This window comes from Heterocephalus glaber, unplaced genomic scaffold, assembly GCF_053883595.1.
Source record: "Heterocephalus glaber isolate CG9 unplaced genomic scaffold, H.glaber_assembly_v1.0 deba00001497, whole genome shotgun sequence".
Lineage (NCBI taxonomy): Eukaryota > Metazoa > Chordata > Mammalia > Rodentia > Bathyergidae > Heterocephalus > Heterocephalus glaber.
The window spans coordinates 34,561,097-34,588,855 of record NW_028258320.1 but is presented as its reverse complement, the minus strand read 5'-3'; the positions used below and the strand labels follow the sequence as shown (position 1 = coordinate 34,588,855).

The window sequence follows — 27,759 nt, the reverse complement described above, 5'->3', positions numbered from 1 at the left end:
CCGAAAGCTCATGTGCATTTGGAGGAGTGTCAGTTTCCATGAAGGCTGGCACAGGTAGTGTGTTGGAACTCTGTTGACAGTAGTCACATTGCTCCACAGCTGAAAAAGGAGCTCCCTTACTCTGACAGCTACTTTGCTTTATGATCTGCTTTGGCCTCATCCACTCTGCATTTGTTCCCATGAGAGAGCCATGTGTCATGGAGTTCTCTAGTAGGCATGAAACACAGAACTGCTTCAGAACCAGAAGAGTCAATGCAAACCTTTACAATGGATTATTCAGATCCTGACAGTGATTCTACTTTGGGATACAGCGATGATGAAGATTCCAGTGATGAAGTTCAAAGAATATCAGAGTCAGTGCATAGAAAATATTTGCAAATATTTGAAAATATTTTCATGCTGTATAATTTCATGGAAAGGAATTTCTAACTCTTCCAAACATGCTTAAAGGGGGACCACTAATAAACCGCATAGCTTTGACTGTAATTATTCATTAATCAATAGCACATTTGTGAAAATATTTGTTAATCTGCCAGATACTTTCACAGTAGTATTTATTAATTGTCATGCTGAAATAAACTAATACAAAGGCATTTAAGTAGAAAAACATGAGATTTTATTTTATGAGACAATGTGCATGTTAGACTTAGAGTATTATATAGACAAAGATACACTTATTCATTAAAAAGAAGCAAGCCTCTTGTGCCAAGCAATCAAAGGCTGGTTGTATTTGGTGAAAGTTTTGATTAAGTAAGTTGAGCATTATCTTATAATTCTAGTTTTGAAATTATGTCACAGTCAGTACTTTTTTCAAAATCTCATATATTTTTTCAATTGGAACTAAGTACCCTGATTTGCCAAAATTTAAAATCTCAATTTTAAAAAATAATACTATTGCACTCCATCTTTCCTTTCCTCATATCTAAACCAGTATTACTTGTTACCCCTGCTAACTGGGTAGATGTTCTATGTGAAGCCAGTTATCATATGTATCATATGTATGGCTGTCAATGTGGTAACAGAACAAGGACCTCTGTATTATATGAGCATGTAACAGTTCATATCTAAATCCAAACAATATTTGCTTTTACCAATGTCTTTGGACCCACAGAGGAAATAAATATACAAAATAATCATAATATTGGCAGCTGTAATCAATAATATTCTTTCACTAGAAATTTCTGCCATCTTGACTAAGATGACAAATTAATATATGCCCATACTAGGTAGGATAGCATTTTGTCTTTCATAGGAACAGAATCTCAGAGCGCATAGAAGTGGCATTTCTGGACACAAGCATAGAAAGTTATAAAGGCATTAAGCACCTAAATAGTAGAAACACAATAATATTGTAATGACAGCATACATTAGGCATTGAATGAGCATGGCATTAAATAATAGTTATTGCAATATTATTATAAAACAACATAGAAGCCATGTATAGGAATATTGATATTTTAAGAATCAAAATACCTCATCAGATTCATTTTGCAGTTGGATACACATAAATATATTAATGCTTGCTTTATTAACAATTAAATATAATTTTCACAACAGTGGACACTAAGAGTACCTACTGAACAAAAAGTAATTTAATAAATTCAGAATTGTCAAATTAAACTCAAGAATGAAATTTATAAACAGTATTCTGTTATGAAAGAGCGTGACTTTGAGAACAGCCAAATCTGTGTTCAAATTCCAATGCTGCAACACATGAGCTATGCCTGACCTTTGGGGTACTGCTGAATCTGTATTCCTACATAGAAATCTGAGATAAAATAACCAACATATTTGGTATGCAACAATGGAATTTATAAGAACTGGTCAATATAGTTCCCAACGCACACTAGATGCTCAATAAGTGACAAATATAAACCTATTTTTAAAAATTTAATTGTTTAATATGTTGTTCCCCCTGATGTTACACTCTTTTCTGTTTATTTTTTAAGTTATGTTAGTTTTTTAGTTTAGTTTTATGTCTTTTTCCTAGCTACTCTAATTTTAGCCAACATTCAAAAAGTTTCCTTTGTATAATAAAATATTTTCCATTTCTATTGACTAAGACATTCTTATGATCTTTGATTTGGTTCTCATTTACATTTTAAAATAGCAATATTTTCTTTTTGTTGCACAGACATTGCATTCAATTTTTAAAGTACATCCACTTTAAAAAGATAATATGATAAAATCTTAAAATCCTGGAAATCTGTGATAAGTACATTTTAAAAATTTATAAACGTGGAAAATATATTCAAAATCAAGCCTTATTTTGTTGTATACATTATTTTAAAAGCTCCACTGAATAATCTCTAAATGATCAAAATGGAGATATATTTAGGGAAAGTGAGATTTAATAGGATGTCTTATATAAAGGTGTGAATGTGGTTTTGTTTGTTTTGTTGTGGTTCTAAGGCTATGAGTAACTTGTAGGAACTAATGCTGTCATAAGCAGTATCCTAAGAAATAAGTCATTCACACCAGCTTTGAAGGATTCAACGGGCATCACTGATGTTTCCTGCCTGTTGTGTTCACTTCACCAAAACTTCCAACTCTGAAAGTCCTAATGAACTTGAAATTATATTGTGTAGATCTATGGGGCACAGAGAAGCCCCCCTTTTTTCCAAGATAGAAATGTTTTTATGAAACACCAGGCAAAGCCTCCACAAGGACACACATAATAGATGATGTTGGAGATGAGAAAAATTAGAAGAAATAAATAGAACAGACTGTCTTCCTGAGTGCCTGGCCCTGTGATAAACCTGTCTTTGATTACCTCATTTAATTCCATATGGTGAATGGGTACTCATATCATCCCCTTTTACTGGTGAGGAAATTGAGGCTTCCTTAGCATTTGAGTGGTAGAGGTGGGTTTAACATCAAGGCAATGTGACTCTAATGGCTGAACCCTACTATGCTGACCCAGGACTCTGGATTATTTCTCTTAGTGGGAGAGAAATAGTTTCAATAATCCAATGGCCACATAAATGAATGTATAAATTACAAACGACGATAGGTGTTTTGCATGTAGAAATATGTATGATCATGAAACCAATATACGGGGCATCTGACCTAGTTAATTCAAGATGGCATTTCTGAGGAACGGGCACTTGGGCTGAGATAAGGATAAGAAGGGGGGAACTAGGCAGACAATTGGAGAGGTGCTTCCTAGGCCTGCGGATAGCATGTCATGAAGAGCTTATGCAGGAGGGACATGAAAAGATTGACATGAAAAGATTGATTGAAAAGAGCCAGTTTGGCTAGAAGGCAAAAATGTGATGGAGCCACTGGGAGGATCATACCAGGAGTTAGTGAGACTATAATAAAATTTTTAGAGTCAGAAGAGAACATAGTATCCAAGGTGGATTTGTTCAGGAGAGCTTTGTTTGTTAATAGCATAACTAGCGAAAAACAAATGGAAAAGGAATGTTGCTCATAACTTGACAATGAGAAACTTGATATGAAACACCCAAGAATAATTTTTCATTAAATGTCAGGCCCCAAGTGAAAATAATCATGGAATCTTATTTAAAAGAACATAAAACTAAATCTGAACAAGTGAAAGACATGCCATGTTCTTTTGTGGAAAATTAATGTCATCAGAAAATGCTCCTTTTGAGCTCAAGGCATAAATGTAGTACAGCTCTACTAGAATCCCAATGTGAGTTTCTTTAGAAGTAGAAAACATTATTTTGAAGTCTGTGTAAAATGATGAATGCTTAAAAATATCACCAAAATATTTCTGAACTACTACATTTGAGAGAGGGAACTTGCTTTACCAAATACCAAACACTAGCTTATATAAAATGACTGTAATCTTAACAGCATGATGTAGCAGCAATGAAAGTCAAAGAGTTCAGTGTAAAAATACAGAATCCAGAAGTACATGTCAGAGTTTAGTATGTTTGAGGAATAGAAAAATTCACTGGAAACATGCTTATTTTCAAAACTTTAGAAGCCCGATACTAGAGACACATGGTGTTCTATGATTTTTAGACTTTATTAACAGTATATTGTCTCATATGTGTTTATCTCTGCAATATATTCCAAATACATTTATAATTAATTATATTACCTTAGAAATTGTATTATTATAGAAAAAGACTGAATTTTCACATAATATTGTGACAATGGTACTATTAAATTTTTGTAGCTGAAAAATAAATTGTGAATGTTAATTTCTCAAATCTACCTTTGACTACTGAAAAAAAGGTACTAGGACAAACATTTAAGGTCTATGAGATTAATAGGTACACTGTAAGGAAAATTAAATGCTTTTAAAGAGACAATTTTTACATATTTCAGTCAGTGTGACCAAGATTTTTAATGCACTCTTGAGAAACCATAAGCTGTGATAGAGACGAGTAACTGTGTACCATAAATCGCCAAAAGTTTAGCTATATAAAAATTGGGTCTCTAACTTAAGAAAATAATTATAGCAGACCAATTGTTTTCAATGATATAATGACAAATTTATACACAAGAATTATATCTTCAGATTTTTAAAAAAGTTTCATCTACATTACATGACCATTACAAACTTCATCATTTCCAGTTAATTCAAGAACTCCCAGAGAGCAAAAGAAATGATCATATAAAATTGTTACACTTTTGTAACTAAAACTTTAAATGTAAAAAATTTAACAATGGATCATTGCTTCTCCATGAATAATGACAAGGGTGATGTGGTTCCTCAGGGCAAAGAAATTTGTAACATGAATAAAGCTTAAACCTAGAAGTGTATAAATCAGAAATTTATATAATTCAGTAGGTTTCCTGAATTAATCACAGTGGACACTTTCCTTTGATATTAACAGCTTTATCCTCATATCTCTATTTTTCATCTAGGGAAGATGTGAGAACAGCAAATGTAATTGCTGCAGAAGCTGTGACCTGCCTTGTGATTGACAGAGAGTGAGTACACTGCTTCACTGTGCCTATTGTACACTCATAATGGCAATATACATGCTTCTGGAATTAGACATCAATTTATGGAGCTATTAACACTTGTTTTATATCTTTTCATTTTGAAATGAGTTCTACATTTGATTATCATCACATATTATTCTTGGAAGTGGCTGCCTCTGCTTTGTGAGGTTTAATAAGGTACTGTACTTAACTAACCACTATGAGCTTCAGCTCGGTTAGCTCATTTGTAAAGTAAGCTAATGCAATATCTTAGGGATATTTTGAGGATTAATGAGAACATGTGATTAAAGCATTACAAGTGTGAGTGCCTTTTACTCAAGTGCTTAACTAAAGCTAGTATTTCGGCAATTTTTAGAATTATTATTATTGTTGTTATTGAGGATGTTTTAGTTATCTTCTCTTTTCCTCTATCCTGAGAGTTCTATCATTGAAACATTTAGGGAAGATGTTTTTGGAGAATGTATCAATTTAAACATGGGCATATATTTAGAGGCATTAAATATTTGTTTCATGGGCCCTGTTTCTCTATTCCATTCTGGGTTGCTATTTTCATTACTTGAATGCTTTGAGGGTTAAACAATATTAAGATTATTGAGTCTCCAAGAACATGGTTAAAATGCATATGTACTATCTGGAACCAGTGGTTTTCTCATTGCAGTGTATGTGGAGAAATTTATCGAAAAATCAAGTGCTTAATCCAAAGACAACTAGCAGAAATTTAATGGATCTTTTGTAATTGTAATAGGCACTGAACATCAGTGTGACATGAAACTGAGGGATGAGATACGATAAACTCAGGATGATGGATTAAGATGCTGATTTCAGGGTTTCTGAGTGAAGGATCTCACTTGATTCACAAGCTTTAGTTTCAAGGTCCGTCTGTGCTGGATCACTAGAGCCAGAACAATGACACAGCTGCCAAGTGATAGTAACATCCATGAATATCTCTGAAATGATTATTTTTTGTCTGATTCTCAGAATCTACAAATATCCATTTGTACTTTGATCTATTTAACTCATTTTGCTGAAGCTTTACCATGTATAAGGCATTGTACTAGGAGAACAATCAAAAGTGCAGCACAGATGCTTGTTTGGGGAATTAGTTTTTACTAGAAATGTGGCATATACAAAAATAACCATCATCTAAGACAGAAGCAAAAAGACTCCAGCATAAGATTTTAAGGGAATCCACAAAGGGAAGATACTACTGAGGAGACTCAGGAAGTAATGGTGTGATTAGGTGGATCTGAAAGTACAGGAAGACAGCACAAATACTATCAATAGCATAAGCCATACTCATAAAGAAATAACACATTTCAACTAGCTAGGGTGAGACTTTGTAAGGGTAATTGGGAGAGATGTTATAAGAAATAAATTCACAAGCATGTTAGAGGTAGCTCACTGAGAACACTGAATGTTGAGATAAGGGCAACTCTGAAAATTTTATGTGGCAAAATAGTATCACTATTATGATGTCTTTGGCAAAATAATCTGAGAATGCTGTGTAAGATGAGTTAGAGGAAGAGGATGAAGACAATATCTGGATAGGACTCTAAATCCAGTTGGTGATCATAATATTTATAGGCAGAATGTATAATAATGAATATGGAAAACCAGAGGATTCAAGATCTGACTGAATGTAAACAGCAAGGAGAGATCAGGAATAGAGTTGGGATATAGAAAATGTAGAAGTAATATAGAAGGAAAATCAGTTTTGGAGGCACAGTGATATTCCACCAAGAATATAATAAAGCAATATGCAGTCATATATTTGAGGAGTTATGCTCTGAAAGAGGCAGGAAATGTGGGATAAGAACTTTTGTTAGAGTTAACCTTAAATTAACTTAAAAGTTACCTAAATATAGTTGATCACCAAAGCCCTTAGATGAGATGGAATTATCTAAAGGAGTAGAGAAGAATATAAAAGGATCAAGGATAGACTTTGGGTAATTCTTTTACTGAAGAGCCAAATGGGAAGAAAAATCATTGGAAAAAAATGAGACATTAGCAATCTTCTGAAACCAAGAAAAGATTTCAAGAGAAAAGAGAATTAAATGTCTAGGTTAAAGAAACAGAAAATTAAATTCACATTCCTGAATTTTTTTAAATGTAGGATGCCAGAACAAGTTATGTCACACAGGGAGGACAAGCTGGCGGCTCAGAAATCAGATATAGTACTAATTTATGCTTAGACAGGAATAAGATATTTCAGTATATTATTATATACTAGGATGACCAAAATCATTGTGTACTGTATATTTATTTCAAAAGCTAGAGGAAAGGATTTTGAACCTTTCCCTATAAAGAAATGATGAACATTTGAAAAGACAGCTATGCTTAACCTGATTTAAATGTTACAAAAGTTATACATGTACTGAAACAGCACATTTCCCCATTAACATTTGCAAGTTTTATGCATCAGTTCAAAAATAAATTTAATTTTAAAAATAGAAGATAACAAGTATTGGAGGGTATGCAAAGAAAAGACAACTCTTACACACTGTTAGTGGGAATTTAAATTAGTGTGGACATGATGGAAAACAGTATGGAGGTTCCTCAAAAAAGCTACAAATAGAACTACCATAATCCCACTATGGATAAGTATCTTAAGAAACTGAAGCCAGCATATCAAATTGATAATTGTCCTCTTATGTTCATTGCAGCATTATTCATAATAGCCCAGATGTAAAAACAGCCTGAGTGTCCATCAATGGATGAATAATGTATCCATACATAATTGAATACTATTCAGGCCTAAAAATGAGTAAATTCCTATCATTTGCAACAACATGATTGGATCTGGAGGATGTAATGCTAAGTAAAATATGCCAAGCATGGAAAGACTACATGAGCTCACTTAAATAAGGAATCAATTAAAATGGAAGTCTTAGAGAATAGAATCATGGTTAACAAGGGCTGAGGGGAGTTGGAGAGGGAGGGAATTTGGGAGTATTTATAAATGGATACAAAGTTTCAGATACACAGAAGAATACATTTTCAAGTCTGATGTGGCAGAGTGACTACAATCAATCGTAATGTTTTGTGTGTATATATATATATACATATGTAAATTTCAAAGTCATAAAAAATAATAGGTCAGTGAGGTGATTGATAATTTTGATTTAGTCATGCTGCATTATAAATTAATTAGAGTGTCATAGTGTACCTAATGCATAGAATTACTTAAAATATTTAAACTAAATAAAGAAAGAAAAGTAAAATGAAAGAAATGTGAGGTATACCATATCATGCTTTTGGAGAGTTTTTTATGATTCCTATGGACAAATATCCAGGAACAAATGAAACAGATGTTCACCTAAAGGTTTATGCATTCAGGTGAAGCCTTTGGAGGGTGATTGGATTATCGGGGTTTATAGCTCACTTCCTGTCAGGAGGTGAGATTTGGTCCAAAGATGTAGGTCACTGGGGGCATGGCCAGGATCTGATCTGTCTCCCCTTACCTCTTGTTTGCTCCCTGCTTCTTGACTGCCATAACATAAACAGCCCTCCTGTGTCTTGCCTGTCTGCCATACTGCCTTGTTTTGGAGCCAGCCTACTATGAACTGAACCCTCTAGAAACTGTGAGCCAAATAAGCCTTTCCTCCTGTAATTTGTGAGTGTTGAGTATTGTGTCCCAGTGAAGAAGAAAGTAACTAAGACAGGGAATATTGATGGAAATAGGATTACAAAGGAGGAAATTGAGGGCAAGTGAGGGAAGTCTATTAGGAATGCATGTTCATCCGATTTTTAAAAAAAATTTCTTAAAATAGCCAAAAAGAAGAAAAAATTGTAGAGAAAGGGTGTAATTTAGATATGGAAGGCTCTGGGAACTTGGATAACTTTAAACTTCTCTTGAGAGCATGAAGCAGAGAAGTTTAGGAAGGAATGAATGCAGGGTGGAGGGGTTCCAGCTGCTTGGGGATTCATGGGTGATCACAGCAATTTATATCCCTACAGTCTGGTGTAATTTACAAACTATCACATCCATGGGATTTCACCTGGAAAATAGATAGGGTATTTTACAGAAGTGGAAATTGAAGTCCACTGAGATTTAACAACTCAGTATGGTTTCATGGTAAATGGTAGTGTCCAGATTAACCATAAAAACAAAATCGAGTGGGACTTAGTGGGTCATTTAGTCTTGTTCCTTCATTTTAATCAGCTGAAGTTGTGAGAGATAGAGGACCATCAAATGATATCACACAATGTTCTTCTGTCCTCATCCTAATTTTCTCTTTTTCCAAACCTAGGCTTATTCAGTGTTCAGTGTGCAGTGTAATATGAATGGGTTCTGTCAAACGGAGCTTGGTATTTGAATCTTGACTGTACCAGAATATGGGAAATTAAGTTCTAACTCTAAGTTTCCCTTTCTGCAATGGGATATTACCTAAATTATAAAATTGCTTTTAAAATCAAGCAATTTAACCTATGTAAAGATGCATGAAATATGGCTTCCTACTTCATGTAGGAAGCACTCAAAAACTTTATTCTTCTTTTTAAGGATGGCCAGAGAGAGAGAGAGAGAGAGAGAGAGGGAGAGAGAACAGAGAGACATTTAAACATAGAGGACCGCTGCAGCCTAAAAGCTCAAGAAGTACATTTCTGTTGTCTTAAGAGAGTAGTTGGACTTCCCACCAAATGCTGAATTCAGAGCTTAAAAAATAAGGAAATGATAACAAGGATCCTGTCAAAGACCTGGCTGATGCCTAATTTATATCCAATTAGAGGAGCACCAGGGCTTCATTCCACCCAAACCTATGGCAGACATTAGAACTGTCAACAAAAGGAGCTTGCTTCACAAATTTGCAAGTGAGGTACCATGTTACATAAGCCAGTGATTACTCTTTCTCATTCTGGAGGGAAAGCAAAAGAACATTATTGTAAGTAATCAAGCATGCAGGATCTTCTTTTAAAGAAATGTTCATTGACAAATGAGAAAATGATAAATAGGTACCTGATTTCCTCAAAAGGCATTCCCTGGGATTGATGTCCTGGAGCCAACTCATTATCTTAGTAGTTCCAATGATTACAAAATTAGTGAAAATTCTCTAAACGCATTTAACGTAACAGTCAATTTCTATCACCTTGATCCCCAAAGCAGAGAAAGACCCAACTCAGAAAGAGAACTATAGGCCAATCTCACTAATGAACATAGATGCAAAAATCCTCAATAAGATACTGCCAAATAGAGTGCAGAAGATCATCAAGAAGATCATACACCCTGACCAAGTGGAAATCATCCCAGGGATGCAGGGATGGTTCAACATACACAATCAATCAATGTAATACACTGTATCAATAGAGCCAAGGACAAAAATCTATTAGTAAATTTCTTAAGTATATAAATACAAGTAGGTAGCACTGGTACTCCTTATTTTCTAATCCAATAAAATAAATTAAAATAAGCAGGTTGTGTTCCATAATCAGTTATACAGTGTTTATTTCTACATGGTCATAGAAAACTCTTGATGTACCTGAAAGTTCTATTAAGATAATCAAGTTTTTGACACATTGAGAATCATTCTGATCATTGACTAGGACAGTAACTCTTATAACTCCTTAAGATTTACTAGTATTTATATTCCCCCCAGGGGGGGATCTTAACTAAGATCTGAGAGTATTAATTCTATACTTGATTACTGAGTAATCTCTGACATGTGGCCTTACTGGCTTCAGAATAAAAGCAGTCTAATCTCCCTATATGTTTCTTCTATGATTGGCTGCCTTGAGCATCTGATTCCCCCACAGTCTCAGGACATTCTAGATCTTATGTCAGCAAGTAAACAGGAGACAGCTGGCAAACCAGTGTCTATTCTGACTGGCCAATTCTTGTGTTATATTGGCCCCTAATTATTTTGACTATACCTCTGATAATATTAAACTAAATGGTGTATTAGCAACATCACCTTTTAAATTTTTGTGTTACCAAGTCTATTGGTTAATAAAATAAATTAGAAAAAAATCAGCGACTTCTCTGGCTGCTATGGGTATTGGAACCACAGAGTACCAAGAGGTCTTCTTTCTCTGCATCTAAGTCACTTCAGGTGATTCATGAGCCCCCAGAAAACACCAAGAATGATTTACATCTTGGCTGACCCAAAGTTCTTTCTAACAGTGACACTCTGATATTTTACCACATCTTGAGGCATATTTTATTTCTGAGACAAAGTCTATAAAGCAGAGTCCAGGAACTAGCTTAGAGCGAATGCATTGTGGTGGGGAATAAAATGATAAAATTAGAAGGGACTGTTAAACATAAGCATGTAGGACTCGCAAAGTGGCAATCTCAGAAATTAAGTTTTCTCTGTAAACCATTGAGGTATAGGTGACCGTAGTTCAATTTTTTAAAATTCCCAGAGCTATTTACTTGATATGTAATAGGCAAATTCATGACATACAGTTAAGAGTGCCAGGATTCTCACCACTAGGCTAATGATCAAGGAGCAACTTATAAGACTACAGCTTGTCTCATGACAAGTAGCAAACTCTCATGACAGAGTAGCAAACAGGTTACCAAGAAAGTTAGACATAGAGAGAGTCACTGAAGTTGGTAAACTGAAGAGTATTTCTGAGTAGTTCTTCGCACTCAAACTAGGGTTGAAGTATTAAAACTGGGAATTTTTTAATTCACTGGCATTAGAGCCAGACTAGCAAATTTTGATGTTTTAATTAAGAGAACTAATAATGAATGTCTGATTCCTGTGTTAAGTACTAGAACTACTGAGATAACTACCATCTAAATCCAATGTAGGTTTGAGAACTGAGTGTATAAAATGAACTTAGAGACAGATCTATGCTTATTTTAAAAAGGTTTGCTTCTTTATTGATTCAATAGGAAAACCTTACCAGTATTTGGCTGACCTCCCCCCCACATGTGACCTTGTTTTGACCTTTTATCTAGCTTTTTGGCTACACCTGCATCAGTCTCTAAAAAATGCAGCTTCTCTGCCTAATCTACTCCTAGTCTGGTTCCTTGTGGTGGGTGGCATCTTCCTCCATTCCCTTCTGCTGTGTCCATTCACACGTTCAAATCCAAGTTCCAGAAGCAAACAGAAATTTAAAAATCATGCTCTGTGCTACATAGATTGTGGAATAGAGCAATCAGATGGGACCATAGACAGCTGTCTACATCAGCACCCAGCATGTCAAAGAGGGTGGACACTTAACAATAAATTAGTATTTATCTTACTCCTCCTGGAGAGGTACTATAGACGTTTCTGATAAGCAACCTGATGGGTAGGAGCTGGGGCTTACCAAGGTGCATGCTCAAGGAAAGACATATAATCACTAAGCTGCCCAATAAAAGTGATAGATTGTGTTAGAAGTTTTATTTTCTGAGCAGGGTATGAAAATTGAAGCCAGAGTGAGGTACATGACTTAATCCAGACTGTATAACTTAATCCATTTTTTTCCAGTAAGATGCTACCTAGTAAATGTCTTAGGCCTTGTGAGCCAAATGATCTTTATTGCAACTGTTTGACTCTGCTGTTACAGTACAAAAGCAACCAAAGTGCCTGATTATCAGCTTGTTAGTGGTACTCCCTGGTGTTGACATTCCTGATGTCATCTATCTACCTGTCTTCTCAACCTGACATCCATTTCTCTTTCCTGCATCCTCTTTCCTTTTATCCTTTTTCAAGCATTATCCTTTGCTATTACGCAAACATTCCCTCCTACACCTGTTGTGTTGTTTTCTAAAAAATATCTGCACCTCTTAATTCTACTTTCCATTCTCTAGGACTTTGCTCTAGGCTTTATATCAGTTTTGGTAATAGCTAATTAGAAATTAAAATTTCTCAGCAAGTTATTTGCTTTTTGATGATATATCTCTGAAGACTGAAAGATCATGAAAATCCAAAATAGTAATTTTTATTTTCAGGTATGGCCAGGGTGGAGAGGAGGAATGGTAGAGGGAATATTTGGGGGTAGCAAAATCCCCAGGCACTGCTTACTAACAGTCATATCAGTCTCATGAAAGATCATGAATCAGTGGTAATATGCCCACCTAGGTCACCTGTGTCCTCTAGGTAGCCTGTCATTCTGTGTTGACATGATAGGATGATGGGGACTCTGCATTCCATATTATCTGTAGTCACATTGCTTAACTAATAGGGTGATAAAATTGAAATATTTCATAGCCTCAGCCTTTCCTACGGCCCAAGTGGATTTTATTTTGGGGTGATGTGAGGATATTGGCAGAATAATTACATGTCTTGCTAAAATGATGTCAGCTGCAATTATTTGGGCTTGTCTTTTTTTATGATATTCCCTGGTATGCTTTTCAAAAAATATTTATTAAGCAGAAGAGATGAAATCCAAATGTTTAGAAGAAACATATTATATTGGTTTAGTGTAATGACATGAGTTGAATTGTAGCATGCCTTCAGCAAGCAAGAAAAAGAAAAGAAGCATATTTCCTTAAAAAAAGAATATGTCCAAAAATAGTAACTGTGGTTTAAGAGCACAAAAAAGTGAGAAGGGATAGTTCTTCAACATGTAAACCTATTGCAAAGCTTTAGAATGGTAGTCACCATCCTTCCCCTGCATGTCTTTCTAGGAACTCAGTGGTTAGCTCCAGACTCAATCCATTCACCCTCCAGAATTCACGGGGGACCTGCCATGCATTAGCCACCCAGATGTCTACTCTTTGGAGGACTTAAAGGCAAACATGGAGAGATTATATTGCTTATTTCCTTCCTAGTTATATGGATAATTTCCAGCTCTAATCTGTTGTCACAGTTTTTCTCTTTAATAACCTTTGCCTCTGTTCAGGGTCAAAGGCCAATCTTGCTAATGTATTGATGGGCCAATGATAAAAATTTGACATACTTTGTTTTAAAAACATTGCTTTAAAATTTAAGCAGTTACTAGGTCAGTCAGAAAGAGCCATAGAAGAGACTAAAGAAAAAGTAGGAGGCCTCATATAGAGAGGGCTTGACAGACTTTGTATGAAGGGCTGTGGTGGACTAAATAATGGTCAGCTTGAGTAGGAACACCCAGCTAAACTGAGTCTGTGTGGTTCTAGGTGTGGAAGATCCACATTAGAATTGTTGCTAGAATGGCATCAAAAGAGAATAGGAGGGGAAGGTTGCATGCTGTTGATTTTCCTGGAGAAGCTTGTCACTGCTGGTTTTCCTATCTGAACTGGGCTGTTCTTATAGGAGGAGGAGCTTGGGTCATCGCTATCGCATGGGACGGCTGCTGTTCTCTTTAGAGGAGCTCTGGTCTTCACCTGGAATGTGGCTTCCTGACTCCAGTGCAGATCCCTCAGCCTTTAGGCACAGATCCTTCTCCCCACTAGTGCAGACTTTCCAGCTTCCACCACTGGCCTTTGGGTTTTTCTGGTGCAGATCCTTGATATGGACTTGCATGAGACCTCGCCATGGGATCCAGGCCTTTGGATGGATCCTTTGGTCTTCTAGTGAGCAGACAGACCACTTGTACTCTTTTTGCTTTTGACTTTTTGGGTGAATATTATAAAATAATCCTATAAATTATGTGTCCTATATTAAATCTGTTCCTTTTCAAACCCTGACTACAGCAAAGAACCAAATAATACATTTTTAGATTTATGGACCATGCAGTCTTTGTCACAAAAGTTCAACTCTACCATTTTCCCCAAGAGCTATCACTTTCATACCCCTTTTGCATACCAACTTTATTTTACTGGACATGAACTTTGGCCCAGAACTGTCAGGCATGCAATCTCAAACTGTTTAATAAGTGATAATGCAGACAGACAATGTATTCACACTTCTGTATTCTAATGCATTTGTTATAACTTAAAATTTTAGAACAGAATGAGACTTTGAAAAACCTCTCTTCTAAACCACTTACTGTAGTTCAGAACTGAGACAGATGAGTCCCAGAGGAAATATTCTCCAAGATCTTTAGTGGCACTAGTGGAATTGCAGCACAAGTCTCATGACACCTTTGTCAGTGCTTCTTCATCTGCATTACATTATGTTTAGAAGACCTTGATGGAAAACTGAAACTTCCTAATTCAACAAGCAATTATTCAGGATTTTATTGTGTGTTAAAGTCTAAGATCATTGATGTGAAATGTAGAAATGAATAAAAAGAGACAGTGATCTTCAAGATGCTTAAAATCAAGAAAATGAGGGCCAGGATTTAGCTCAGCCATCCAGAGTCTGCCTGGCAACCACAAGGTCCTGAGTTTGATTCCTGGTACCCAAAAGAAAAAAGGAAATGAACAAATTATATAATATTATCAAAAGGTCCAGCTGATCAGTTTCCAAGAAACTGATAGCTTATCAACTGAGCTAAAATATTTGCATTGAATTAAATATCAAATAAATTTTACTTGTCAAAAAAATAAAAAGGAATGCTCACTAGTCCTATTCCTATGAAATATCAGCCAAAGAAGACCCTCCCTCTTATTCTCTCCTCTTTTCTATCCCATTTCTCCCTCCCTTGTTGGAACTAAGAGTTGGACCTTGTTATAGAGCAGGGTTCCTGCAGCTCAGCATTGTTGCCATTTGGGGTCAAATACTTTTTTATGTGTGTCTTGCACATTGCAGGATGTTTAACAGCATCCTGACCTCTACTATTAAATGCTATAATGCCTTCTCCCAGTGTGACCACCATAAGTGTCTCCAGACACCATGGTCCAGTGTTCTTTGGGGGACAGCATTACAGCCATAGGGAAAGAACATTGCCATGACTCGCTACATAGCAGCAGAGCAGCTGTGATTCCTTGCCAGAGAACTTGTGTCATAAATTTACACAGCTCCTAGAAAAGCTATTCACAGGCAGATATAAAACCACCTTAAGGGAAGTTAGCTGGAGAAGACCACCAAGTGCTCTGGAATCAGGCAGCAAAACTCTTTGTCCTTGCAATGACTCTCCAATGTTCTCTACTTGCCAGGTTTCAGTGGCAGTTGGGAAAGAAAAAAATTAAATGGCCTTAAATATTTGTAAAGAGGTCCAAAAGGTTGAATTTAGAGTTGAGAAGCAATAGATCAAGAGCCAGTACAAGTTCAAAACCATATCCTATTCTAGGATATAAAGATGGATAGCAAAGTCGGACTTCTTGGTATTAACTCATAGTCCAAATGTTACCATGAGAAGCTAAAACTTGAGTATGAACAAAATTCTTGGAAAGAACTGAGGGTGAAGTGTGTTTTGCTTGAAGCATCCCAGAGGGCTTCCTGGACAAAGTGACATGGGAGCCAAAATTTTAAGTTTAAGTCTATGTTTCACAAATGAGGAAGAGAGGGTTAGGGCATTACTGATGGGAGTGCAGGCAAAGAATGGGTAGGTGTTTGGAATGTTGTGAGACAGGAACTGGATAATTAGGTGAAAAGATAGGAGATCATTTTGGAAAGAAGAGGTGGAGACAGATTATAAAGAAATGCCCCAGTATCTCAAACTAAAAGAATTTGGATTTTATCCAATAGCTATAAAGATCCAACAGAGAGATATTGCTACATCATTTTGTGCTTGTTTTCAAAGAAAGGGAGTGGAAGATTGATCATAATGAGATCAAGCAAGGAGACTGTTATGATACTGTTGCAATACCTCTAAGCCATATTCATTAGTGTTTGAGTCTAAACTTTAGCCTACAGCATATTTTGGTAAATAATTAAATGTGGGAGGTGAGAGAAAAATTCGTTAAGCTTGGGGGACTTGGTGGATATCTACAATAGATATGAGAGGTAAAAATAGATTGGTATGGTTGATTTCAGTTGGGGATATGTTAAATTCAGACTGCTTGAGTCTTATTCACATATTTAGATGGAGATGTCCATTGCTAGTTAAGAATGTGTGTTCGTGTTTTCTGTTGATCATATGAAGAATGGAAGTTCATATTGGAGTTCACAGTTTAGTTACTTTTAAAATATTATAATCACAGCTTTGGTTCATTAATTACAAGCATAGTTTTATTTTACACCAGCGAATAAATGACTAATTTTCTCCCGGTAAATACTTGAAATCTTACTGTGTTTCTGAGGCTTGTATTTTCATCCATTGGATATTTTAAACATTGTTATTTAAAGATTTAGTGATATATTTGAAACTCAAACTAGTTAGGTGAACAAATAAAATACTCAGAAACTTTCCATTTCTAAATCTTAAACATCTCTTGGTTTCTTCTTTTCATTTGAAAAATCCCCTTAAAATTCTTCCACACAATGGCTTTTGCAGCTCATTTGGCAAGAGTATTATACTGTTTCTTGTGTTCCAGAGAAAAAGCAAGGAGAGGGCTGCCAGACTGATTTCTGACAGAAGCTTAGCAATCAGTACAAAAACCAACAGTGTAATCACTGAAAGTTTAATTCTGTTTTAGATATTCACTTCACTTTTTTTGGTAGAGTTAAGTGATTTTGCTTAGTTTAGTAGGCACACTTCCCTGGTGAGACAGTTATTACAGCCCCAGCTGGGTCATAGAGATCTAATACTTTCCTTTTCTTTTCAATATGTCTAGCAGTTGTTGCTCATTTTGAAACTCATAGCATAGAGGCATGAATTAGATTAGGATCAACCACATTAACAGTGATGCTTCAGTAACAGTGAGGTTGTTCCCAGACTTAACTTCACTTACACAGGAAGCCCTTTTGGAATTTACTTTTTTGGATGAAATGTAATGGTAAAAATCTACACCCTCAATTCAGTCATGTAACTGAATTGATTTTAAGTGAATATCCGACTATCAGAGGCAAATCATGACTTGATGGTTACCAGGGAAGGCATTCTGCTGGGTGAACAGAAATAATACATTATCAACCACACAGAAAGCCACATGGGCTGAAAGACCAGTTTAATTATGTTCTATTAGTATCATAAGATTTTTCTCTTAATTTTTACATTTCACATAGCCTATGTCATATGATTATCTATGTAATAACTATTAACTCTAAAAAGCATTACAAAGCACAGAAATGTAAAGGCAACTAAAGATAACTGCTGTTGATATCTTAGTATATTCATTAAATAGTGAGATTATTTTGTCTAAATATATTTTCCTACTTAAATCTGTCTCTCTGTCTCTGTCTTTCATACATGTACATACACACAGGAATAGAAAACAGATAATGGTTGATTTAAAAGATAATTTCTCTCACAGCAAACCTGCAAAGAACGCTTTTCTTTTCCACTTCAAAGATAACTAAGCTTTAAGAGCCAAAGTGTCATGTCCCAAAACACAGAGCTTGTAAGTAGAAAAATGCTTTTTGAACTTAATTTGGTTTCTAAAGCCTATTAGAGCATATTACCTTACCACATTTTTTGGGCAGTTTACCATAAATATAACTGAGTTTGTCTTCATGGATTCTTAACATTTTTGTACTTAGACATTTAACCCAAGTTTAATTTTAATTTTGTGAAGAATTTTGTACATTTAGCAGCGCCAGATATTAGAAGTATTTCCTTGAAGCAATACATAGTATAGAATTACTGATTCAAAGGCTAGGCATATTTTTAAATTGTTGTCTAGAACTGTTATGCAGTTCACTCTCCAGCAAGAGTGTACTACAGTGTTTATTGCACTGCATCCTGGCCAGGTTGAGCTTTCTGCTGAAACAATTTTCAGAAATACAATGACGTAAATCAGCTCAAGGCATAAAATATATCACAGTCCTGGAAGAGTTGGTTTGACGTTTATTCTCTTATAATTGATACATGGAGATTAGTTGTTAACAATTAAAGCCAAGAAGATTGTTCATTCTTTGGCGATGGCTTCTTTGTCTTGGAGATGAATAAACTAATTTAAAAGGCTTTGGAAAATTATGAGAGTAGAGAGAGCTCAGATGACTTTTTTTTTGAAATGTCACAAGTAAATAGTAAAAGCCAACAAGGTACCTGAAAAAGAAGGGTAGAGAAGAAAGAAATGGAAATTATCCCAATGAGTATAGGCACCAAAAAAACCCCCTATGACTTCAGAAGGTCCCAATTTATAGATGATACATACTGTGATCAGGAAGAGAAAACATAAATGGAAATAATTTATGGTTTTTCTAAGCATCCAAATATGCTTTTGTTTAATACTCTCATGTTCATTAATCTTCCCAGTGACCCTGTGGGAACAGATGATATAAGACAAATAAATTCCAGAAAGGGAAACTGAACATCAGAGAGGCCCAATGACTCAGTCAGAGTCACATAGCTGGTTTAGGCATCCAGAGCTATCTGACTCCAAGACCATTATACACTCTTTGGACTATTGATTGTATACTAACAAATCAAGTACTAACTAGAATGCTGAATTCTCTTGAGGAATCTTTTTGAAAAGAGTAGAATGACAGAGAATAAGGCAATGAGACCAAATAGGATGCTTCTGAGTTAAACAAGAGTGTCAATAGCCTGAATAAAAGAGTGCAAGCAGAGAGGAAGAGGAACAAATTCAAGAGATACTGCAAAGGTAGACTCAGTGAACCAGGTAAAAGGGAAGAACCACAGATAATATCAAGACTTATATTCTGGATTACTATACATGATGGTGCCATTAAGGGGACAAGAAAGTTGGCAACAATCCTTAACAGAAGCTGGTGCATGCAGTCATGGCTGAGTTGAATTTGAGATACAAGTGAGATATGTGTGAGAGAAATGACAGCAGTATGCATCTGGAGAGTTCAAAGATATAGATTTCAAAGTCATTAGCCTGGGGGTCTCAATTGTAGTCTTAATAGTAAATGCTCTTTTTGGAAAATCTTAAAGCAAAATGTGATTAATGTACTTTGTAAGAACCAGGTTATAGTAAAATTCAGACCACCTGGAATAAAATTCTACCTTTATGATCTCGGGTACATTACAGAGCAACCTCTCTAACCCCTGTATTTTGTCTAAGAGACACTTTTTGTTGTTATGGTAGATTACACTGCTTGCATCTGGAGGGTAAAGGCCAGGAAGGATGCTAAACATAAGACAATATGTAGGACAGCTCCCTACTACTAAGAATTTTCTACTGAAAATGTCAGTAGTTCTGAGTTTAGAAATGCTGGTGTAAACCCTCTAAAGACACTATACTTAGCTCATAGAGTTGTGTAGTTTCAAGAAAATGAAGCAGATACAAAACAAGACTGAATATATCTTTAACTGCTACCACTTAAGAAAAGTATCTTGTCAAGTAGAAAAATGGCAAAGGACACAATTTGTGAAATTACTTGCCTTTGAAGGGTGGCAGAGGAAGAAGTATATATACTATGTACTTAGAAGTTACATAGAAGGAAAGAAGGAAAATCAGTAAAGCCAAACATTTGAGGGTGCAGCCAGGGTATTCTGCCAATGAAGTTGTGAACCCCAGTGACTTAGAGCAGAACATGATGGAGAAAAAGACTACTTGGGTGAAGTAGAGTAATGATAACTCCCAGGGGAAATTTATAATGAAATATAGGAAGGCAATGGCAATCTGTAGTAAGTTTAGAATTAAATGAAAAAATGAGGATCAGAGGCAGAGAATGAAGATTAGTCAAAACTGACTGACCACAAAGAACAGTTTTGCATTTTAGGACTGGAGATACCATCCTGAAAGAAAATCAAAGTCTAAAAAGAGACAATTAAATAGTCAGAGAGATTGTGATTCATGTTATGAGTTCCAGAATCCAGAGGACAAAGATGAAGGAATTTGTGATCAGGAGCAATAAAAAGGGGATCTGCATTAGAAAGAATTCAGGGTACATATGTGAGAAAAGTATGATGATCATGGAAATGACATCATTCTTAAGTCTCAGGTGGGAGTGGGGAATGGAAATCAATAATATTTTATAAACCTTTGAACCATTACAACTCAAAAATATTAATTAAACTGCAGATATACAAAATATAGTTAATTAAACTGTGCAGATATACAATAGTGCAGCTATACAAGAAAATGTATATTCCATATCACTATTAATGTTTCTGCATTAAACTTCTGTTGTGGACTAATTATATCCCCTCAAACTTATATATTAAAGCTCTGAACACCACAACATGTTTATATTTGGACATAAGGCCTTTAAGGAGGTAATTAAGGTGAGATGATATCAATAGGGGAAGGGCCCTTATCCAGTAGGACTGGAACCCATGAACCTTAAGACAATAATATTGAGTGAAGGGCAGGCATGGTGGTGCATGCTTGTAATCCCAGCACTTGGGAGGCTGAGGCAAGAGGATCACTGTGAGTTCAAGGCCAGCCTGGGCTACATAGTGAGTTCAGGGACAGCCTAAATTACAAAGGGAGACCCTCCCTCAATAATAATAATAATGATGATAATAGTAATAATAATAATATTGAGTGAAAGAAATCAGACGCACAAACTTAAATATCACATGGTTTCTCTTTTTTGAGAAATCCAAAATATAAATAAAGAGCAAAATAAAAAATGGGTAGACAGATCCTTTGGAAAGTTAAGTGAACCAAAAGATGGAGGGAGAAGGGAGGGAAGGAAGGGAAAGTGATTTTTAGAAAGGAAAATGAAGGAGAGAATAATACAATAATCCTCAAGAGCAAGAATGATTGCTGACAAAAAAGGACACTGTAGAAAAGCGAATTCATCAGCTGATTGAAGATAGAATACACTGGATTTAGTTTTGGACTGGATATAAGGGTCAAAAGGTGAGAGGAAGGGAAAACAAGGGCCAACAACATTTTTCTGTAAAAGGACAGGCCGTAAATATTTTCAGCTTCTCAGGCCATATGGGATCTCTTTTGCAGTCACTCTGCTTTGCTTTTCCATATGAAAACAGCCATAGGAAATACAGTACATAAAATAAGTGCAGCTGTGCTCCAATAAAATTTTATTTATGAAAACAGGGCATGGGCCACATTTAGTTTGTAGGTACTAGTTTGCTAACCCCTTGATCTAGAATAACATATTTAAAGAACATGAAAGGTATTTTCTTCAGAGAAACCTTATTGTCCAGAGGCCACCAGTCACTGCAGCTCTGGCTCTTCTGCTCTCTCCCATGACAAGATGGAAAGCATTGGACTGTTGAACAGAACATGGCCTTATTCAGACAAGCCTTCTCAGTACCCCACTGGCAGGTCTCCTTCCACATTCAAAAATATGTACAGAATTTAATGCTTTTCTCCATTTCTGAAAAAATCTACATTAAGTTTACAATTATTAAATTCCAGAACTAAGATTATCTTTAGGTGTTGTAGAAATCAATGAAGTCAATACTTGACAAATGTCTTCCATAAACATTGATTGAGTGTACCCTGTATGCAGGTACTTCACTAGCACTAAATACAAGGTCAAAAAACAAACAAACTTGGACTGAAGAGTTCAGTATCTGTTGAAGGAGATCAAATCAATAAGCAAACAAACAATTTCAGTATTTTCCAATAAATAACCAGAAAAGGCATCGCCATGGTATCAGGTGGGATTCAGAAAGGGAATAGAAAAGGAGTGGAAGAGATCATGAGTTGTCGAAGACAGTGCTTCTCCAGGGTTATGACAAGGGAAAAATCTTATTTTCTTTTAATTTCTAGTCTATATTGGACAGATGTTTTTGCAAAATAAAATATAAATAGATTACTAGAAAAATAACATTTAAAAGGCACAAAATGCCAGCTTTTAAATTGTTAGGGTCAATATATATATAATTCTGTTTTATAAAAATATCAGAACAAACATCAAACTGGATAAACGGAAAATAATTACAAAAGTAAATCACATTGCCATTGTAGAGCAATAAGAAAGAGAATGACTATTGTACTTGTTTTACAGTCACAACAAAACCAAACTTTGTAAGTGAAATAGCATTTTCCCATTCTATCTGCAATAGGTACACTTTGAAAGAACACTCTGCATGTCAATGTTTAGACTTTAATGTGAAAAATGTGCCTGTTTCTTGATTGTTAGCTTTTCTGATGTAAGTTGGATGGGGTGGAAATGGCACTTACAGGGAGTAATGCATATTTAAACTTTTATATTTCATTTAATATCCTAGGAATAGAGAAAACAGTCTCAAAGAGATTTACTGACAAGAATAGAAGTGATTTTAAGCAATTTCAGCATGTTGGAGATATTCATTTTTATTTTTAATCAAAGTGGACCAGATAATGTCCTATTTTAATTAATCCTTCATTAGCAGCCAGTTCTGTCAATTTATCTTGTAAAGTATGGTTGAATTTAATTCCCTTTTAATAAAAAGAAATAGATCCTGAGTTTCATATACTTGGTTTACAATTAGCATACTAATTTTAAAACCTCACACATTTAATACTATAATTATTCTCCTATGTAGTTTATACCGAATGTTTCTCACTTCATGAATCTGACAATAACTAAACAGATCTATATCTTGTTCATAAACACAAGCCCACTGATATTATTTTTGGATGCTATCAGTGGATGGATAACTGGAAGGATATGGAAGTTGATTAGTTTTATTTTATTTGGAGCTCATTTTACCATCAATGAAGCATATATTCATGTGGTACTTGATAATATAAACTACTGAAAAGTATGATTTTCCTAGTTATCAATAAAACTAACAAAAAATACCCATAATTAAGAACAATTTCCTCAAGGCTGACAGTGAATCAATAGACTTTCTTCATAAGTTCCCCCCAAAATGAACAATGCTTCTAAAACCTTGGACTTAGCTAAGTAACAAATGTCGCAATTAATTTAGATCTCTGACTATTTTCTTTTAATAAATTTTTTTTTGTGGAAAAAAATTTAGCCAAGATTCAGATTAACAAAATTTAATGCTTTAGCCTGGCAACTTATGAGGGGTTTGCTCAAAGTTCTGATAATGCTTGATATTTTGCTTAGAACTGTTGAAGTATTTGAAATTGTTTCTCTTTAAGATTTTTCCTTTCATTGTTTTTATCTTGCAATATTTAACTGGTAACAATAGATTATCATCTTACTTAAGAGTTGTAATCAAGAGAACAAACCTGCTGTGAATGATTCATGAGATTTTCTCCTACTCTATTCTGGATTTGAAAAGATTCTATTTTAAAATTTTTACACAACATTTCTAAATATTGTGTCAGAACAGGAGGGCGTGAGAACTAATACATTTATCTATATTTTATAAATATATAATCTATAAATATACTTGTAAGTTACAAAGTAAAACATAAATGCTGTGATTCCTTAGCAGCAGGGTAATGGTGATCTCTGGTATTTGGACGGCCTTTCTGGTAATTTCTCTCTCGATGAAGTCTCATCATATCACAACTGAAGAACAAAATTATACACATTTTAGGCATACCACTGAGTAATCAACTCCCTTCAGACAGATGTTTTGGCTAAATAATGAAAATATCTTAATAACTGAAGTTATTACCCACTGAGTTACTGTCACTATAATGTTCTAAAACATGAATTTCCTGAGATGAGGAACAGCCTTTTAACTAGAGTTTCTTAAGGAAAACTTTATAAATTTTATCACTCTTGATGTGAGTAAAAATTTCTTCTCCTTTCCTCTCTCCCTCTTTTCCTTTTCTTCCTATCTCCCTTCTATCTATCCTTCTCTCTTTCTTTCCTTTATTTCCTTTCTTTTTCTCCCATCTTGAAAATATGTTTAAACTGTCAGCATTAAACATAAAGGCAATTTCTATTCTCTTTCTAAATCTGTATATTCAATTAAAAACATGTTACCCATTTGTCTTTAAAAATTCGATAGACTTGTTATAATTGAATATCCCACCCCAAGAGAAGTTAACAGGAAATCAGGAAACTTTCCGTGCAATAGTACAAATGTAGTGAAGTTTTGCTATTGAGATAACCTAAATAGTATTTTGCTTTATAATGTCTCATTTAGAAAAAAAATAAGTATGGAGTATATGTGAATTTATTTTATGAGGCCAAAGTATGAATTGTGTATGACTGTGAGATTAAAAAGAATTTAGCAATTTATTTTTAGTCACCTATATTTGTTTTGACAGATAATGCTATTTTATGATTTCTACTCTTTCCATTGCTAAGACTGTCAAAACAATCTTTTTCAGAGTAAGAACAATGACAACAAAAATCTTCTCCTTTATTGTCAGAAAAATGTCATCAGACCTGGGCAAATATTTGGAAAGCTGTCTGATACCTATAGTAATACTTTTTCAAATGTCCGTTTGATCAGAACCCACACAAATGCCACATATTTCTACATACTATCTGTGAAAAGGAAAAATATAACACTGATTACATCATATTTGTATCAAGGATGATAAATTCTGTAATACCATAAATTATGCTTATCAAGATATCTTAAATTATTCATTGACTAGTGTGGAGATACAAGACAGTGTTAGACATTTGGAGCCTGGTAATTTCCTTGAAAATTCTACATTTTAGAAAACACTTAAGTATAATGGTTGAACTATTGTTTGAAGAAATTTAACATGTTGTCTGTATGTAAGTATTTAATGTTTTAAAAAATACTACATTCTTTTGGCCAAGATTATTTTCTAAATAAAAATGGTTTACAGAGGACATATGGTCCCAATCCCAAAAGCCAAAATTATAATCCTGGGTATATTTATTTTGTAAAGAAATTTTATGTGCTTAATCTATAATCTGGAGTACTAATGTAGATGTTTGTTTATGTAGTTAGAATATTCTTCCTTCATCTGAGTGTGTATGTGTGTGTGTGTTCACATATGTGTGTAGGTGGGAAGATGTTCTATGGTATATGTATATGCAGTTAACTACTGAAATAGCTAAAAGGTGATGAAATGCTGCTTAGTGATTTAAAAAGATGAATACTTATGTTATAACATTAGGTTAGAAATGAGAAGATTAAATCACAACAACTTTATGATTATAATTCTACAAACAACAATGAATCTATGCAGAGAAAAAAGTAAAAGATGTTCCATTTAGTTGTTTGTAGTTAGATAACCTATAAATGATGATTTTTTAAAAAAAATTTAATCTTTAAATTTTTTCACAATAAAATATCTATTATATTTTACCGAAAATTAATGGGGATTTCACAAGTAAGAGAATCCTTTTGCAAGTACATATAATTTACTTTATTTTTTGTCCAGTACTGAAAAATTAATAGGCCAAGCAGGAATTTCCTAAATTAAAAAAATCTTCATCCTTGTCAAATTTACTGTCAGGTTACCCTCTAAGTCTTTGGTAATATACTACCCTGCTCTACTTAAATACAGTAGATACTAAGAATAAGGTAGAATTTTTAAAAATATTATTTGAACTTTCAGAATTTCCACTAGGAGTGCAATCTCTTTATAAATTTGAATGAACATGGAGAGCTAAGTTATTGATCCTTGGGTTTCCTATAAAGTATTCTTGGATATTTCTCCATCAATAGTTTCTCACAATGTTTTGGATTTGGTTATATTAAAAAGTATCCAAGCACTGTAAAGGATAAGGTACATATTAAGGGATATAAAGTATACACTTGGACATGCTGATGAATTACAGAAATCTTGGGCAAGTATTTTAAATTCTATAAGCTTAAATTTTCATATTGTCAATGGAAACAGAAAATTAATAAAATATTATGTATTTTTCATAAGAAATTAAATTTTGTAGTTTTACTTTTCATTGTGACTATATCTGACCTTAGAGACTTTCTCTAAACTGAAATGCAAAACATTTTATAGGAAATAAGGAAATTTATTATATAAAGAACAATGTCATAAATCATATTTGAACATTTTTATGAAATGTGGGGATTATATTAATCATTGATAATATTTTTGAATGTATGGAGTATTTTCTATTCTTTATGAGACATTCATTAATTTGGTATAGATTCTTATAATTTATTATAGGAAAATTCATATTTAGGAATAAAATTTTTGGTTTCCTGGATGACTGCCTAGTGATTTATTCTTGGTCTCTAGTTCCCCACCCTTCAGTTGAGCTAATAACTGTCCCATGCCTATCCAGCTGGCCCCCACTCTATATTTTCGTCATAGAATTATCAAAATAATTATATGTGAAAGTGATTAACTTTTAAATTTAAATCTCTAAATATGCTACTATGTTGCAAAATCTTACTATGCATTGATTATGGCTTCATGCTCACAACACAGAGTCCTTTAATGTATCAAAATTATAGAAGGGCTTGGGATGTAGCTCAGCATAGAGCACTTGCCCAGCATGCCAGAGGTCCTGGGTTCAATCTACAGTACCATGAAAAGAAAAGAAAAGAAGTATAGATGTAGGTTCATGCATATATAAGTATATATATACATATATATACATATATATATACATATATATGTATATATATATGGAGAGCGAGTGAGAGAGAGAAGTTTAACATTAAAATGTAATTTCTTACATTACTTTTAAAGTTCTCTGCCCAGATCCCAGCTATTGCTAGAAATTTCACAATTAACTTGAAGTCATGGTTTAGATAGGAGGTACAATGGAGATTTTACGAGTAGGAAGGGAAATGGTCTTCTTTCAGCCTTCGACTGTATGACTTTAGGCTGATTTCTTAACCTTTTTTAACATCCTCATTAATAAAATGAAAAAAACAAAACTAGTTCATAGGATCATTGTACAGTGTTTGTTATTATATATAAAGCACACTCAACGATCCTTGTATGTAAGTGAGACTACTATAGTTATTTTGTGAGGGGCCAGATGTTACCGACATTCCTTTTCTTTCTTCATCCAGTCTAGTTTAGTAGTAGCCAGGATATTGTGTGCCTAAGAGTTGCTGTATCTCGTTGTATTCAATTATTTTCACAGGCAATTCAATTATGCATTTGTGTGTGTGTTCATTTTGTTTTCTTTATAATATTTTATAGCATAAATGTATAGACAAGTCATCACTATTTAAAGTAAACCTGAATGTAGTTTCAGGTATGTAGTAGGACATAGAATAGATTGAATTTTAGCGGTTAATCATTCTCTTTATGCTAAAGTCAATTTATTTCTACTCCCCCAAATAAGT

At 34.4% G+C, this 27,759-nt stretch overlaps 1 protein-coding gene across 7 annotated transcripts in view; it reads left to right on the top strand.

Moving 5' to 3' along the window:
• Prkg1 (protein kinase cGMP-dependent 1) overlaps nucleotides 1–27,759 on the top strand; it is a 1,307,364-nt gene that overhangs the window by 1,173,098 nt on the left and 106,507 nt on the right. For 6 of the 7 annotated variants that reach the window (XM_013077205.3, XM_004858324.3, XM_087185544.1 and 3 more), the window contains one exon: nucleotides 4,846–4,911. In XM_013077205.3, the coding sequence (XP_012932659.1) occupies nucleotides 4,846–4,911 (66 nt within the window). Of the gene's footprint in view, nucleotides 1–79; nucleotides 354–4,845; nucleotides 4,912–27,759 lie in introns of those variants that run through there. The other variant, XM_087185548.1, reaches the window with a different exon arrangement.